At 40.1% G+C, this 18,025-nt stretch overlaps 1 protein-coding gene across 9 annotated transcripts in view; it reads right to left on the reverse strand.

The window, feature by feature from the left end:
- Positions 1-10,904: 10,904 nt before the first annotated feature.
- Positions 10,905-18,025, reverse strand: part of GRIA4 (glutamate ionotropic receptor AMPA type subunit 4) — a 217,151-nt gene continuing 210,030 nt past the window's right edge. For 2 of the 9 annotated variants that reach the window (XM_023920413.2, XM_023920408.2), the window contains exons 16-17: positions 17,107-17,289; positions 10,905-12,034 (exon numbers count right to left, since the gene is read on the reverse strand). In XM_023920413.2, coding sequence (XP_023776181.1) covers positions 17,155-17,289 — 135 coding nt within the window. In that variant the 3' untranslated portion in view covers positions 10,905-12,034; positions 17,107-17,154. The remainder of the gene's footprint in view (positions 12,035-17,106; positions 17,290-18,025) is intronic. The other 7 variants (XR_015284792.1, XM_023920399.2, XM_023920424.2 and 4 more) reach the window with 5 other exon arrangements.

The following is an 18,025-nucleotide window of genomic DNA, read 5'->3' on the forward strand; positions in this document are numbered from 1 at the left end:
TAAAGAAAGTAGCTGTGTTTAACCTTGAAAAAAGTTAGGGTTTAAGTCAGCTCTGAGTGGCATTTGAAAGCCCAGCACCAGCATGGGAGGTGCTGTGGGCTGTGACAAATGTGCCCTCCAGTGAGATGCTTTTAATTTTCTCTTCTCCACTGTACTCCTGTGAGTCTCTGAAAAGAGCAATTTGGGATTGCCCAAAGTGTCCCTGCTAATAAATGATCAAGGTCTGAGTGCCTCTAGAAGACAAACACTCCGGGTGGTAGGTGGGTATCATGACATGGAGCATGGATGCACCTCACAAAAAGTGAGCTTGTGAAACCAAGTGACCAGCCTACATCCCAGTGCTTTTTCCCTGTTACCTTTATATGGTATAAATTACACTGTATGCTGGCAGGTGCTCCTTATGTCCTTGCAATCCTGCCATTATGATGTATTTTTCCAAAATAAACACCGGAAAACAGCAACCCCTTGGGCTTTATCCTTTTGTGGTAGACTTGGAAGTGTTAGGTTTACAGCTGGACTCACCAGTCTTGAAGGTCTTTTCCAACCTAAATGATCCATTTTCAACAGTTTGCATTTACTGTGGTACAAATGTTTACTCCCTTCAGCAATGACAACCACCTTAGCACTGCATCCATCACACACTCCTTTTCTGTGCCAGGACTTTGCTATAGGTGCTCTCCCCATTCCTGTGCCTCTATGCTTTTCCTTAAGTCTCTTTTAGAAATGAAAATATCCCTCTTTCCTGTGTATAGGGAACTGTGTACCTATGGACAGTAGAAGTCCAAGCAACTACACATGGATCTTGCAAAATGGGGTTTCTCTTAGTGAAAGAGATTTGGGAAATGTTTGGTACCTGGTCACGAAAGGAGCAGAGAGAGCAAAGGGGCTGTGGGGAAGTTGGGCATTAGAAGGAACAACTGTTTAATATATGGTCTCATCCTTTTCAAACTAATCATTTACTAGATATGAATAATCCTTGGTGAAGAATGCCACTTCCCCACTGGGATGGACAAATCAGGATCTGTGGGTGTGCTGTTTGGCTCTTAAATTTTGTGTATGATCAGCACCTTAAATTGCACCCTCCACATCATCTCTCATAACACACTGTCTTATCACATGCTAAGCATAAAACTCCTGCTCAGCAACCTGTTCCTTCTGTTCCAGGAAACTTGTTGCTTCCCTCATCTTTGTGACTCATTGCTGCCACGTTGGCTGCAAAGGGTTTCAAAGTCAGAAAATCCCACATATGGAATGTACCTCTAAGAATGGCTCCAAAGTCTCATGTCAGGCAGTTCCGCTGCCTTTTTGTTTTTAGTTTGCCACAAAACAACTCTATCTCTCTAGATTTTTCCAGTCAAGGAACAATGCTATTCCATGTTGAAGAGCCAGTGACAGGAAGGAAACAATCCTCCACTGAAAAAGATTTAGAGAATATCATTTAACTTGCAAGATGCTCAAGTTTCTGTACCCAACCCACACTCAAAGCTAGGACATCCCATCTCAGTGTTAGATCAGGTTACTCAGAATCACATCCAGCACCTTTAATTATCCCTGAGAATGGAGTTTCCACAGTCCCTCAGAGCAGTCTGTCTCCATGTTTGACCAACCTTTCTGTAAAAATTCTGTTTACAATTATCTAACTTGGATTTCTGCTGTTGCTAGTTCTCTCCACTGTGTCATGTCCTTTTGCTGCCTTTGTACACAGCTCTTGACTTGGTGTTTCCGGAGACGCTCTCTCTTTCCTTGGAACAATCTCCCATTGGATTTGTTCTAGCAAGATATTTGGATTGCCACATGACCACTAGGACCAGCTCAGTACAAAAGATTTAGCCTTTCTGTGACTCATTCCAAGGACTTTCTCCAAGTACTGCCCACTTTTGAGAGTACTGCTAGAATTCTTTCTTTGTTTTTGTTTCAATTGAACATTTTCTGTTTGACATTAATGGTAGCTGGAACTGTGGAGTTTGGCATTTTTTCATTTTCTTTTTTTGTGGGCTGACACCGGTCTTCCCATTGACTGAAATGTTGCTCAATGGCATGTGCTGTTTCCCTATAAAAATTTCAATTCCACAGTTGGAAAATGTACAAACTTTTTTCTTTCCTGTTCTTTCTTCTAACAAAGAACATAAGAGAGGATGTTCTAGAAAGGGACTTTTTTTGTCTTAACATCCTTTTACTGAATAAATGGGTTTTGTGGCATTTATCCAAGAGAGCTAATTAAAAAATAGAAGATAAAGTTTTCTTATTGATGACTTCATACCAGGAAAGAAAAAAAATATTATTCTGCCTAGAAATTACTTCTGTTTTCTAACTACTTGGAAACCCTTCAGATATATCAAATTTACTAAAATGTGGTGTTTATCCCTTTGTGCAAGCTTACTGTATGAGTATAAATCCTTTTTTTCCTAAGGGATATTAAAGTAAATGGGCCTGAGGAAACACTGCTGAAATATTTATCTTCTTTCAGCTGTAAATTTGGTCAGAGAGAAGTTAGGATATTTGGCATTTTATACACAGAGAAGCTTTAGATTTGCAAAGCTTCATCTCTCTTTCTTCTTCAAAGCCAAGCTCATAAACAAAGGAGCTGTTCCCAAACTGTCAGCATAATGTCACTCAGCTCCACGAAGTCACCACACCACTTCCATCGCTATAACAACTTAACATCATTCTGCTCCTGGTGCCTCAAAAACATTTCATGACCATCATTTTGAAAATAACTCTGAAGTGATGACTTTAAATGCAGTTGTTCTGCAATGTTTTGCAGAAAATCACTGTTTCAATAAGAAAACTTTAAAATGAAGAATTATTTTATTAAATATTAATGGCACTGGTAATTTGTGATAATGAAATGTTTCTCACTATTAAAACACACTTTTCCATTTTGTTCTCCCTTATTATTTTCTATTTAATATCAAATGTTGAAAAGTTTTATATGACGCTGAGACTTCGGATAAACAGTTTGGAAAAATTGAATGCAATTTAAGATGGACAAATGTAAAACTGTACACTTAAGTAGGAGTTATCCACATAAGAAATGCAGAATGAAGGCTGAGTGACTCTAGCTTTGACTCTGCAAAAAAGTCAGGAAGAAAATGCACCAACATCCTCCTACTCCAGCAGATTAAAAAAAAAAAAAAAAAAAAAATAACCATTAGGAATTCTGTCTGTAATGATCATGAAAAGGAATCCTTGTGCTTTTATTGTGACCACTCATCAGACTGGAATTGGTGGAGGCTTTCAATATGGGACCTCATGATTGATTTGATTCAGTTGGAAGGAATCCCAGGGACACCGGTGTAACCAGTCTGAGGTTTAGAAATTAGTTTAAGGTCAGCTGTCATACAGAACTTAGGTATGGTGTTGCCTTTCAAGGGAGCCTGTGTGGTGACAAGATCACAACTTTTGTCATCCTGGCACAAAGAATAGCTGCAGGACTGGAAGAAACTCCAGTGGGAGGGAGAAAGTCTTGGGGCTTGATGTAGGTGAGCAAAGGTGGAAAAACTCAGGGCAGTGAAAGAAATTCATGACCAAGTGGTGAGCCAGGCTTTGGCAGAAGGAGCTCTGACAGGAACATGCTGGAGACCAGAGCTGTAGTGGGGCTTGAAATAAGGAAAGAGATCTAAGAGAGTGTGGGAGAGAGCAGGGGAACTGTAAAGAGGGTAGGCAGCCAAACAGTAGAAACCAGTAGAGCAGGTTCACAACTCACTCATTCAAATTTCCATCAATCCCTTTCCTCCTCACCAGCCCATTGATGCCTGACAAGGCAGAATTCTAGCCTAGGGAAAAGGGCCAAAGTGGCCCAGCAGGGAGAGAATAGAAGGGATGAGACTTGAAACAAAGCACCTTAGAAGAAGGTCTTTCTGCTCCTCTTGTTTGCTGATCCACAAGTGGCCAGATGAGCATCCCACAAAGTGACGTGTCCATGGACTGAGGATTGTGACTGTTACCGAGACTCATAACAAGATGAGACAGTATGACTGGTTTGGGTGAACTTCATGCTGATGGGAAGTCAAAAGCCTGTGTTGCCTTGTGGGAATAAAATCTCCAGAGAGCTTTATCCAGGTTGACCACAAATTGCTAGTGCTCTATGACCACACACAGTCCCAAGGAGCTTCAGTGGCCTTCAGAAACAGCACGGTTACAACAATGTTGAGTGAAAGCATCAGCCAATTTCCTCTTTGGGTCAGGACTCCTAGGATTCATCATCCTTCAGAATTTGCCAAATGGACTAAGAATTGGTTCATGCTTGTCAGTTCTTTTTTCCTAGGTTAATTTAGTGTCATAGTGATTCCTGGTTTTCAGTTCCTAACAGAGGATGTGATAATCAGGTGGACAGATCTGAATGCATGGAAAGTATATCAACATGATGGACCAAATCCTATCAGTTGTGCTTGCTAATGGCTTCGATGTCTTACAGACTTCTCTCAGGCTTTGCATGCCCCCGTAACCAAATAAAATGGGAGAAAAAGGATGCAGCAGCATCTCCACATCACCTTCCTGCCTTTCAAGCACTGAGGAACCTGTCTGAAAGCAGTGATCTTAAGCACACACTCTCTCCTGAAGCGGATTCTGCTTGATGGGGAGAAAGAGGAGACAGGTTAGAAGTTATGCCCGCATGCTTAAAAAGAAACCTCCCCTTCTGTTCAGGAGCTCTGCAGGAATTTCAGACTCAATTGCATCATGCTTGCCACTTCAAAGCCTTCAGCGACTGATCACACACTTGGAAAATATCAAACCTAACTCAACCTGACATGGTAATCATTGTAAGTCAACTTGTTTGACAGCCTCCTTCCTCAGGGCTCCTCCTCGTACTCAGAAATGTCTCTGGGGAAAGAGCGGGCATTTCTGCCCAACATTATTCAGAGTGATAATTGCTTGTTTTAAAAGGAAGCACCTCTTTACATTTTCCTTGGGAATGATGCAATTCAGTGTTTCATACAGTGACTTCATTTTTTTGCTTTGTGTAAAATTAGTTTAAAATACTCCCTCAATTAAGTCTTATATCTATTCTTTATATAAATTATGTCCTTTTCATGTATTTTCAATTTATTTGTTATCATCTTAGATCTGATTCATGGAATAGCTCCTGCAGTGAGGATGAAAACCAGACTGCCCCTGGCTTGGGTTTCTTCTGTAGACATTCCACTTGGTGTGAAGAAATAAGTATTTATAGAATAACATGAAAATGGAAGTTTCTATATTACCAATAGTTAACTCACTTGAGCTGTAGGAAATACAGGCTCAAGTTCCAGCTGTAATGAAAATGTACCTGGTGAAATGCACAGAGAGAGTTCCCATGTACCTCCAGAGGGCCTCTACTGACCTGCCTTCAGCCCTTGACCCAGAATGTCATGCCTGAGGTTGGCTGAAGATACACTTACCACTTGGGAATTACCTCCCCATGTCCTTGAGAGTTCAGATTTTGGGCCATCCAGCTGCTGCTGTAACCAGGGTTCCCACCAGCTTACCAGTGGCTTATATTGATTAAATGGCAATTTGAACACAGCAGGTACCATGCAACATAATCTTTTGTAGCTGGGGGGAGCAGTCATTGCTAGGGGTTGTATCTGTGAGATACCAGCTGTGAGATACCAGCTGTGAGAGCAGCTGTGAGAGCAGCAGGGAGTCCAGAGTTGTGTGTTTACACACAGAATGGCTAGCAAGCATCCTCTGGGCATCAGGTACTCTGTAGCTGAAGGCAACAAACATTCAGATTGGAAGCGATGGCAGCAACCCCATCTTTGTGTCCCTGTGTCACTGGCACTGTGATCAGAGCTCATCTTACTGATGATGCAAACGTGCCAGACTCACTCCATGTCACAGTGTGCTGGCTGGACTTAGGTCACCATGAGGAGGAGCCATCTGCCCAAGTGACATTACTGTAGCGTAAATGTCAATTATTGAATGAGTCACTCTTGGTTGTCTTCACCAACGAAACTCAGAAAAGATTATTAGGGCATAACTATCCCACCCACAAACAGACAGCTCAAATCAGTTCCTTATACTGGATCCTACAAATTTCTAGATAGTTAAATTGGAGATGTTTAAGGTCAGTGACTATCACCGTGAATATCATGTTCTCAGAATGCCATTGCATTTCCTATAGGCTTTCCAGAAGTTATTTCTTAATCCTTGTGATTGAGCTTTTAACAGATGAATTTTTTTTGTAGAATATTGATTCTGTCCTTTAGGCAAAAAGACTTTTCTTAAAGTTGTTTTAGAAATGTCAGGGAACTTCCAGCAATTGACAGTATTGCAGGTAGCTGGAATATAAAAGGGTAGAAGGGAAGACACCACCTCTGTTATGTATTTACGGATGTCATGACTACCGTAGTGTGTAGAAAGACTCTTTTAATAGAATTACTGGATTTAAACTGCTGCAGTCTCGTGACTTCCAAATTCTCCATACCTTCTACACAGTTACACCAATATACATTTAAAAGTCTCACCAGATCAGAACTTTCCATCCACACAAGTGGTTACATTTTTATACCATTATGCATGGATTTGAACAATTACAATTAATATCAGGCAAAAGGCTAGGTAGAATCAGGGCCTTAGCACTGGAATCCTTACAGGAACAGCTAAAATGCACAAAAACTTGAAAAATATAATATATTTGTTTTCCCAGGACTTAGGAATGTGTAACTTGCCTTGAAGCACTTGAAAGTCTGCTTAAACAGTTTAGTTTTGTTGAAGGTCTTTGAACCTCTTAGCGAAACAACAATCTAAAAGGACAATCAGGGTCTGGCCTTTAGAGCTTTTTAGTATTTGCTGCTAATGGAAGATGAGGGACTGGTGAGCTGGGGGCGTGAATCCTTTCTTTAGTCATAAGGAAAGACTGACAGCAGGGCACACTCCTCTCAAGTGTGATGACAGCATGTCTTAGTCCCCTAACAGATAGGTCCAGATTCTGAGCTCAGCATCACAAGTGATAATGCACATCTCATTTAGGTAAGCAGCTTGGGATATGTGTAGCTGCTTTTGAATCCATTCTCAATGCAGAATAATAACAAAAAAATTAAGAAAATTTTGCTCTTAGGAAAATATTGAGGGTGGTCAAAACTTTTGAAGAGGTTGCCCAGAGCGGTTATACATTTTCAACACTGGAGATGCTAAAATTATGATAGAATAACACTGAGAAACCTCTTAAGCTTTGAAATTGGATCTAACTTCAAAGCTGAATCTACTTTAAATGGCAGTTTGAAGGAGCTGACATCCAGAATCCCTTCCAGTCTAAATAATTTCATGTTTCCTATTTACTAGTTTCAGCTTGCCTGACCTTACATTTAATGCAACTGTTATGAAATCAATAAGTTATTTGGAATCTGTGGCACTCCTCTCACTTAGAAAAGGAAGTGGCTCTAAATTTCTATTTATAATTCCACTGGTGACTTCTTACCCTTAGACATTTTAGCTGAAGCTAAACTTGCTGTTGCATACCAATTACACATTTTGTGCTAACAGTGTTAATTAATCCGTGTCTACAACAAATCTCTGCAGCTCCTCACAGGCTGCCTTTCTTTTCTTGTTTTCGGCATTAGTGTGGTGGGTAAATTCTGCAGGTTGAGAGCTTTAGGAGGTCCCTTCTGCTGTAATTTTCTATTAATGGATGAAAGTATACTTACACTTTGAATTAAAGAATATTTGTTCTTCATTCTGACATCCTATCAGGGCAGAAGCTATTACAGAATTATTAAGCAACAGAGGTGAACAGGTGCCACTGCCCTCCTTTACCACATGCAATGATTACAACCAGTTCTATAAAGCTGTACTCCTTTCCCTAGGCTCTGTTCTCAATTGCACCAAGGCAAATTCAATTCAGAACATGTACATTCAGTTCCCAGAATAGTCCCTAGGTGAAATTCAGCAATAACAAGGGGTTGCGTAAAACTAATTCTGCATGTGAGGTTCTCAGACAACCCAGCAAGTCTGTACTGATTTTAAATTTAATAGGTGTTTAATAGAATACACAACCAGTGTGGGAGGCTTTAATGTGTAGGACAAAAAGCTACTAAAATAACAGGGAATGTCAAAGCAGGCTGGTCCTGCATCGTGATTCACATCAGCTCAGAAAACTTATTTTGCAGATGAGTTTAATATTGTTGTGAGTGTTAATGTTAATAATTGCTCTTGATTACATTGAAACCGAAATTATTTTAGAAGCAGATAAATGCTGGTATAATTCAGTTCATCATTAAGACAGTTAAATTTAGAAATCTATAGGAAAATTATGTGTCTGAAGTCTTTTAATGCTCCTTGGAGATCTAGGCATTTGAGGCTTGAAAAGAACTCATCCAAACAGTCTGGGACACAACTCATTTATTCTCCCACAGGTACTACTTGAAATGTCTTAGGCCATCTGAAACATCTGCACAGGGGTCCCTTCTCTACTCCAGGCTGAACTCCAACTCTCTCAATCTGTCTTCACAGGAAAGGTTTTCCAGACCTGTAATACACTTAGAAGCACTCCTCTGGACTGGCTCCAGCAGGTTCCCATCCTCCCTGTGCTGGGACCCCAGAGCTGCTGCAGCCCTGCAGGTGGGGTCTGAGCAGAGCAGAGGGGCAGAATCCCCTCCCTGGCCCTGCTGCCCACGCTGCTCTGGATGCAGCCCAGGACACCTTTGGCTTTCTGGGCTGGGAGTGCACACTGACAGCTCATGGCCAGCCTCTCACCCACCAGCACCACCAAGTCCTTCTCACAGGGCTGTTTTCTATGGTCACTGCAGTCATGCAACAGCTACTCTCATGCACTAAGACAAAAGAGTGAGTTACTGTGGAGACAGCAGACCAATACCTTGAGATTGCTTTCTCAACCACCTGAACTTCGGTACAACTCTTCTTGCTGTAGCATTTTCCCTATCCAGATTTTTTTCTTTTTTTTTCCAAATATTCTATCTGCTTATGACAGGCATCAGCAAAGTGGGAATATCCTCTTTACCTTTACAGACCAAGTTTTCTTGCAGTAAAGCATTGCCTTGGAAGCACAAGGCTTGGAAATGGTAGGAGGATGTGGTGATTCCCCACTGCGGCTGCTGGCCATGTGGCCTTGGTGGGTCACGCCTCTCCATGGCCATGCAGCTGCACTGCTCGGGCTGCCCGATTCTGAATCCTCCTTGGTGCATGGTGACTGACACTGGACTTCTCAAAGGACTTGGGTGCCTCATTGCCAAGTGAAAACCTGACTTAGGGAATTAACAATGAGCTCCATGGAGCAACATTCCTAACAGCAGTGATGGGTTGTTTACTGAAAGTGAAAAAACATACAATGTGTTAAAGAGACAGGGGAGCATATAAGAGGAGTAACACTGGAAGACAGTAAATATCCCAAGACAGCCCTGACACTGCTCACAGTCTTGGACAAGGAAAGGATGAAGACAAGCTCCTGGAAAAACAGACAGACACAGTAAAACAAAATAGATAGCATTCTTCATACTCAGTCTCTCAATCTGTTCAGCCTCTAACATGTTACTTCGTGAAAAATGGAGGTAAACACTTTTTTTTTTTTTTAAAAAAAAAAAAAAGGACAAACTCAGAACCAACCTGCCCAGAAGTTGTTTTTTAAATTTAGCTGTGAAAACAAGGGAGCTTCCAGGTTTACTCCAAAAGGAGAAAACCAGACAACTCACCTAACCTAGCCAAAGAAACACAGAACAATTCACAGTAACTCATGAATGCGCTAAACATGCCAGTAAAACACGGATACAAAATTTAGTCACAGTGATTCATTATAGTGTTATCTGTCTTTTCTCTAAGACCCCTGCACACACTGTAGTTATTATGCCTGAGGGGTAAGCATCACTTTATTCTCATGTTTGCATGCAGTCTCAAGCTCTGTGTAAGAACTGGTCTCCATCATCCTGTATTAAGGTTAGTGGAAGGATTTAGGCTCTTGCCTGCTATGGTTCAGCTGTCTAATATTTTAAGGTCTACTTTAAGATGAAGTCATTCACTCTCATTCTTTATGTCTCCCTAGTAAGCTATAAAAGGTCTCCATAGAGTGTTTGAGGCAAGAAACTCATATTTATATTGTTGCTATCTGCACTGAAACTAACCCTGCTTTGCAACCCTGCAGCTGTCTGCGCCAGCCAGGAGCATCGGCTCGGCAGTGTCTGGCTCTGTTTTTGGCAGTAGCTGGGGCTTGGTCCCTGCTGGGCAGTGTTGGGATCCACCCAGGACCCACTCTCCTCTGCAGGAGAGCCCTGGGGGGCTGAGAGAAGCACTAGCACCAGGCTCTGGGGAAATGTAAGCCATTGGAACATGGCCCCTCATGGCTAGGGAGACTCTCCAGCTGTGATTACTCCAAGCCTGAATTCACTTGTAGTCTGGGCTCTGGCATGTGGCTTTTACACTGCTGGCAATCCTCTGGATTTGGACACTTGTGAGGCCAAGGAGAATTACCATCACAGAACACACTTGCTGCAACTTTGCACCTACAGACATGCCTGCTCCTGTTGACATCTGGCTTTTATTCAAAAGGCTGCTAGTCTTTCCCAGGCATGCCACCGATAGGCTGGGGGATGAAAGCTGAGGCTCCTGGATACCAAGCAGGCTGCATCTATCATCTGTCACATCAGTCTCAAGGACTGTCATCTGTACTTCCTTGCTCCCTGGCATCTCGTCCCTTGACCTACCCAGAGGACAAATGCTACCACTAAATTATTTCTTAACACTTCAGAAAGGTTTTTAGTGACTGGAACTAAAATACCTAGTGAATAATCATGACAGATCTTTAGCTGCTTTGAGTCCCTCCTCCCTAAAGACTTAAAAGCACTTCAGAAATGTGCAGGGACTCGGACTGACTCTGACAAGGTTCTGAATCCTGTTGTAAGAAATGAACAGCTCTTTTCTATTTTCCAGGTGGCATCCCTAATGAGCAGAAAACAACTCAAGCTCTGTCAATATTATAAGAACAATTGTTGTTTTATTCTTTTTGGTGGGTACAAAAACCACAGTTTCTTACACAGAACAAGATTATAAATAATATCTGTAACATGAGTGACCCGTAGTCTCTTTTGATTCTACACTGCAGACTGATGAAGTACTCTAAACATTTTATCATTTTGTTTCTTGTATTAGACAGATGCAAATCTGTGGAACACAGAATGATGGAACAGAATGAAGGTAACAGCAAACAAGAGGATGACCAACAACTTTTATAAAAAAAAAATCTCTGAATTTTATTACAGTGATGGCATTTTATATCAATTATTGCAATGATTTTTCCCTAAGATGGTTAGAAAAAAGAATTGTGTTGTCCTCTACTGAATTTACATCAGTTAAAAAGCAAGCATGTTTCAATATTCCTCTTTTTCCAAAGAAAATGTAAATAATTTCTTTATTTTTTTCACAGGATTTACATATTTATTATTTTTTTATCACAGTTTAGTGATTCATTTCTACAGCTGAACAGCTGAGTATTCTTCCATTGTATATATTGATGTTCTGGAGACACAGGTTAGCATGTTCATTGACTTCTATAACTATTTTTCCCTCTTTGTCAAGACAAAGACCAAAATGGTGTCCTTTCTGAGCATGTTCTTCACAGTTTAATGCGCTAAACTGGCAAGTCTTATTAGTTTTAAGTCCACTCAAGTGAAATTTGTTGCTGTTAATACACCCTTCCCAGCCCCCTCCCCCCAACAAAACTAAATTATGAATTTTCCTGATATAAAATCTGAGTTTGGGTTTCCGAGCTGAGCTCATGCACACACTGTTGCTGATGATGTCTGGCGCATTTGGACGTACTTCCCTTTCTCAGCCAAATTATTAGTTCATCAATGACACTCCCATGTCGTTACAGTCTGTGCTGTGTTCCCATCAGTCACCAACACAGTTTGATTAAGGCACTCAATTATTTTTTTGGTTTTTATGGTAGGTCCGATGCAATTACAGCCAATCCTGAACTTTGTCTAATTGCAGTTCCAGTGTGCACGGCCTTCGGGCAGTCGGGAGTCAATACGCGTCCATTTTCTCCCACACTCCCTGTGATGGATAATCTGGCTTTGTTTCTTATGGCTTCAGAAAAGGTAAGCTAGGTTTGAAGAGAAAGCAGAAGAGAGGAAAGTGTTATCATGTTTCTGTCCTTCAACCAACCAGGACACAGCTAACACCAAAAAATATTAAATTTTAGACATCTGCATTTTTCCATGTTAACGTTAAATATAAAAATAGTTATCATCATAAATATAATACATAGCACTTAAGTCTACTGGGGAAAAAAAGACTAGCAATTCTGAGGGTAAATTTCATTACAATAAATTGCTACTGATTTAAATATAAAATCTGAATTTGATAATATAATTAACTGAAGAGTTAACCTGAAGAGTTAAATTAACTGAAGAGGTAATACCTTCATCTAAATTGCTTCAAAATGAATTTATATACAGTGAGAAGACCTTTTGGAACCTGAAAGCATTAGCATCTGTGAGTAAAGTCATGCACAGGTGTTTATAGGTTTTGACCTTCAACTAGGAATGACAGGATTCAATTGAACTACTGAAAATTGTTTATAAATTGCAATTACTGTGGCAGCTATCTCTCTGGTAATTCCATCATTCAAATCTAAAGAAATTATTACTTATTTTCACAATGCAAATATTTAATATCAGGAAATCTGAGAAATGTACTCAAATCTCTTTCATATATATATACATATATATACATATATATATATATATTCCTACAATTAGAGAAGGTAACTTTCAAAGAAAAACTCAATTTATTGAGAGAAAGTAGTTTTATATGGTTTTCAACATTATGTCTAAATTTCCCATAAGAAGGCTTAAAATTTTGTTACTTAAAAATCTTTAGTTTCAGCTAAATTAGAAAAAAGTATTTTGTTTATGGACTAAATTACTCAAGCAAAAAAATCTGGATTTGTTAAAAGATTTATAGTTATGCCATCTAACTTTAGACATCCAAAAATCAGGAGCCAAATCTAATAGGAATGTCTCATGTGATTATAAAAAAAGCAAAGATGACTAGTTTAAAGTAAATGATTCCCAGATGACTAAAATTAGGGTAAGTGTATAAGGTCAAAAAATTCAGCAAGGCACCCAAACTATATCCATTAGAAGAGATTTCAGTGATAAGCATGTTAAGATATTAATTAGTGGGGAAATCTGATTTCTAATCAGGAGAAGCTATGTAAATGGTATGCAGGGATGCAGTCTGAAATACAAATTGGGTAAAAAGGGAGATAGGAGGGTGCATTCACATAGGAGCAAAAGGATAACAAACATTATAAAGTCATTTGGTTTGTTTTATTAGTAATCTCTACATTTTGAACTTTATCCCTCTGAGCCCAGTTTCTCCTTCTGAGGTAGCAGTGAAATCCTGAGCTGGTGTTTGATATGTGGAGTTAATTTTATATATGAGTATATAGGGATGAGGAAAAGCCCTTAAAACTCCCAAACATTTCCACTGCTTCTGGTGCACTTCTGAAGAAATTCACTAGTCTAATATTGCACTGTTATCAGTAGCTCCTTCAAAAAGTTGTCAAAAATACAGCAGCTGTTTGTGGCAGAGTCAGAGCTTGGATTTAAAAGCAGCTTTCCAAACCAATTACCCTAAAAACTTCAGCTCTCAAAAGCACCCAAATTCAGGAAAAGGCCTTAGCTTACAGAAGGCATTATGGCATTCCCCTTACAATGAAAAACCTTGGCTTTGGTAAAGGACATCCTTTGAAAACTTTCCCTGCTGTCACTGTACTTTGTGACAGGAACTGTTACCAAACAAATCTTGATTTAAAACAACACCCGGACACAAAAAGTGTAGCAGAGGTGATGAGGAAGTGGGGACCTGGGCCTATACATTACCAAAAACTTCAACTACCTCCCAGCAGCAAATAAAACTCTCTGCATTTGCAAAGCACAGCCACAATGTGCAGTGTGGTATAGAGCCACATGGTGCACGTCCTGAGTCCCACTGCAAATGGTCAGTGGCAAGAAAAAAACTAAAGGTGCTTCAGTGTGGGAGAGGGATTAGAGTCCAAACCAGATTAGAAAGAAAATTTGGGTGGAAAAGGGACAGCTTGCTCCAGATGTGTTAGATTTCTCAGAAAGTCATCACTATCTGTTCACGGCCATTCAGAGTTTTCCACCTGGAAATCTGAGTGAGAGCACTCAAATTTGTATGGGATATACAAGTTGTATGTAACTGTGCTTTAGCTGCTCAGTCTAAATAACTTTCTGGCCATTGACAACACACTCAGGACAGAAAGACAATAAAAGAGATCCAGGATAAAAAAAAAAAGGAAAAAGAAGGAAAAAAAATGGAGAACAACACCTTCTCAACAGCCTTCCACAGAAGAACAGAAAAGCTGCAAGGAAATAACTCTTCTCCTCAGAGCAAGACTAACAACAGCTCAGCAACACACCACAGGACAACTCAGACACTTACAAAGCCAGGAGGAGCAGGTCAAACTTGTACTTGAGACAGCGCCATAAAGCCAAGTAACCAGGTAGGTGTCTGCTCTGTGTTATAAACTATGCTATAGGTAACAAGCCAGGCTTAACTGTGCTGCCACAACATCAGATTTATGGCCTGGATGCAGAAATAATTTGAGGAGTGGCTGGGATAAGAGGGAAAAGTCTCGTTATTCACTGTGAATATTACCCAAACTGTGAAAGTCTCCTTTCAGTAAGTGTATGTGGTTAATAGTGATAAGGTATTTTCAAATTTGTCATTAGTTTTGATTAGATTAGTTGTGAAATTAATCTTGTGAAAATACTGACTGCCTTGTTTCTAATGGGAAACTGGAATTTTGGAAACTGATATCCTCAGTCTGTATAATACAGATATCCTAGCCTGTGTGTGTTCTTTTGTTGTTCAGGCTCCTCTAGTACTTGGGTCATAGGGAGGTGGCTTTGGCACAAATACCTAAGATGAACTTTTAAAGTATTTTTCTCTCTTGACTCTGACATTGGAAGTATAAAAGTCAAAGTAAGTACATTGCACACTTACTGAGCCATCCTGTAGCACTTCACCTTTTTTTGTAGTTAATTGTAATAATGTTGTTTTTCATTGCTTTTTGTAGTTTGGTAATCAATTTCATTCATTAGTTATAAACAACAGCATGGGATGGGAGAGCAAGAGAAGGCAGCTGAGCTGGAAGCTGGTTCCTGAGCTTCATGGCCATGAACTGAGAAGGCCATGGAGAGGTGGTGGTGGAGGCTGGCTGGATACTGGGAGAACCCCTTCAAAAACCTGTGGGTTTGGCGTGAGGAACTCAGCAGGGCTTTGCCTTAGAGCAGCAGGACAGAAGAATGTTAAGCTTCTCGCTGCTCTCGGCATCAGCTCTACTTGTACGCTAAGGGCTTAATACTAAGGGAAAAACTACTGCCCAGAGGAAGAGGAAAGGATTGTTCCCTCCTTAAAGCAAACTTTCTTCCCTGCCTTCAGCAGATGCAACTGCTTGCCAGTGCCTCTGGATGTCTTTATCCCACACATATAGACTTGTCCATTAGAGATAATATCTAATATAGATATATAATATCTATATAGACCCACATATACAGACTAGTCCTTCACTTTCATTTTCAGCTGCCTTGCAGGCAGGGTGAATTTCCCTGAGGTAACTCATGTTTGATTGTATGAAACTAAAATAAAAATCATGGTAATGAATATTGATTGTCAAGAGGGTTATTTAAGCTATTTTATATTAGTTTAAAACGTATACCATTAAAACTATTTGATGTTAGCTTAAAAAAGTCAGATGTGTTGGTTACTCATGCAGGTTAGAACCACCAGGCATCTTTCCATATTAGCAAGTTTTAGTTCCAATAGGATCTTTTTACTCTTTGGATAAAAAAAAACCAACAAAAAAACAACAACAAAAAAGATATCAAAGGTTTCAAAATGTGTAAGACAGACATATTTCTACAGAAATATGTGCAGCCATCATCATGGGCTCTGTAATGCTGCTAGCTGAACAGGGGTTCATGACTAGCACGTGTATGGACAGATGGCATAGTCCCTGATATAGTTCCCCTGTGCAGCGTGGCACACAGGCACCTCTCACTGCCAGTGTGGCCAGGAGAGGGTGACTGGGCCTTGGCAGTCTTCCACATATAAGCATAGGCATTTGTATAAGAAGTTCACTTGAAATTTCTCAATTTCACATACATACTATGCCAAAGAAGCGGAAAGAATTTTAGAAGTCTGTAAATATTTGCTCAAAATCCTAGTGATTTTTTTGTGAATTTTAAAAATCTGCACTCTAAAATGGTAATTATCAGACCCAAAATGAATTTCCAAAAATGAAAAACAAAATGCTACATTTTTGTATCATTTAAAGCATATTTTTCCAATAGGAATTAATCTCTGTGTTACAAGTCCCACAGAAATCCAAACTTTAGAGTAAGGTAATTATCTTTCTTTTAAATCCAAAACTCAGTTAGCTCTATTTTTTTATTATAAGAAAACACTAAGACTAAAAAAAATTCTGCATGTATAATCAGTGTCTGGTGGACTGGAATAACAGAGCTGGGTGGCAACTGTGGGGATTGTCAAGTCATGCCACGTTTAGGACATTCAGCCAATTTGGGCCAGGTCAGTATTTCAATGAAAGCTTAATTTTTTTGTTTGCTTATTTTAAGACTGCATTTTGAATGCATTGCACTCCGTAAACTTGATAAGAAATATATTTTCTGGGATTCTTACTTTTATACCAGCCTGGGGACACTTTCAGTTGTGAGCACACCACTAATGAATTTAAAGGAAGAAAGCATCCTTCACTTGCATTTTGCACAATGACTTGCACAGGATAATTTTTTTTAAGACCCTTATTACTGACAGTAGGGAGTGGACCTGGGAGAGTAACATTAGCATCTGGAAGTCCTGTGTCCCAGTGCACAGTAATGAATACAGATCTGTACTCTTGGAGTCCCCTTGACACATGCTGTGCCTCACATTTTCACTAGTGAGCAAAGTGCACACCTAACGCTTTTTTTTTCTTTTTCTTTTTACATGGTGAAATTGGCAGCTCTGTTACAATTAGAATATGAGTCCTTCTAGAAGAGGGGAAGAAAAGAAGAGCCCAGAGAACAGTATGGAGGGGAGAGTTTCCCAGCCAGCCCCCTCCCTCGCGCCCCGAGAACCCACCTATTCCTCGCAGCGCTCCAGCTATCATGCTCAAACACCATTCTCTGCTCACTCTGTGTTTGCTCTGTACTGTATGGTTCGGTACTGTACGGGCTGTGCCTTTAGGCTGTAAGCTCCTCGGGACAGGGACCTGTTATGTGTCTGGCACACTTCACCTACTGTACAGCGCCGTCTACTCCAGCGCTACACAAATAATAAATAAAAAATGATAAGTGTATCTCCAGTTGTTCCCTACAAGCTTTTTTTTTTTTTTTTTTTTTTTTTTTTTTTTTTTTTTTTTCCCTAGGTGGCAACATAAGTATTATATTATTAATCATATTTCCCTAAACTTATGTTTTCTGCTTCCACTATAGAGATGGCTCAGGAAAATGTAGCTGAAGGCAATTGTTAACAGAGGAGACGTGTGGCTTGCTATTCGCAAGGGCAAGGGAGCTCTAGCATGACAGGGTAGGGTGTTAGCTTCACTTATACAGCAGCCACATAGCACTATACAGCAGTATAGCTTGGGAGCTACATAAAAGTTATATTTAGAAGCTCAATTTGCTGCTGTGTGCCATTTCCAAAGGTCATAGAGTTGATCTGTCTAATGATTAGTTGGCAAGATACTCACTGTACGGATGAGAACAAGTGCATTAGTAAACCATCCCTGCACACCTACTCAGGGGAGCTATGCAGGATGCAGCTCGTCAGCACCAGCTCTTCAGCCTCCAAAACCACTGCATGAATGTCTAAAATACACTAGTCTTGACCTAGGTAAGGGGGTTTGTTACTGAAAGCTGAGGGCGATAATCAAGGTCTATTCACTGGTTAGTGACTCCTTGTGACTATTATAGTGGGCAAAAGTTGACCTGAAGCAGGGTAATGTGGGGAGGAAAAAAAAAAAAAGAAAAAAAAAAGCCACAAAATTAGCATAAAACAT

The sequence above is a fragment of the Cyanistes caeruleus genome, chromosome 3, assembly GCF_971803275.1.
Source record: "Cyanistes caeruleus chromosome 3, bCyaCae1.hap1.1, whole genome shotgun sequence".
Taxonomy (NCBI): Eukaryota; Metazoa; Chordata; class Aves; order Passeriformes; family Paridae; genus Cyanistes; species Cyanistes caeruleus.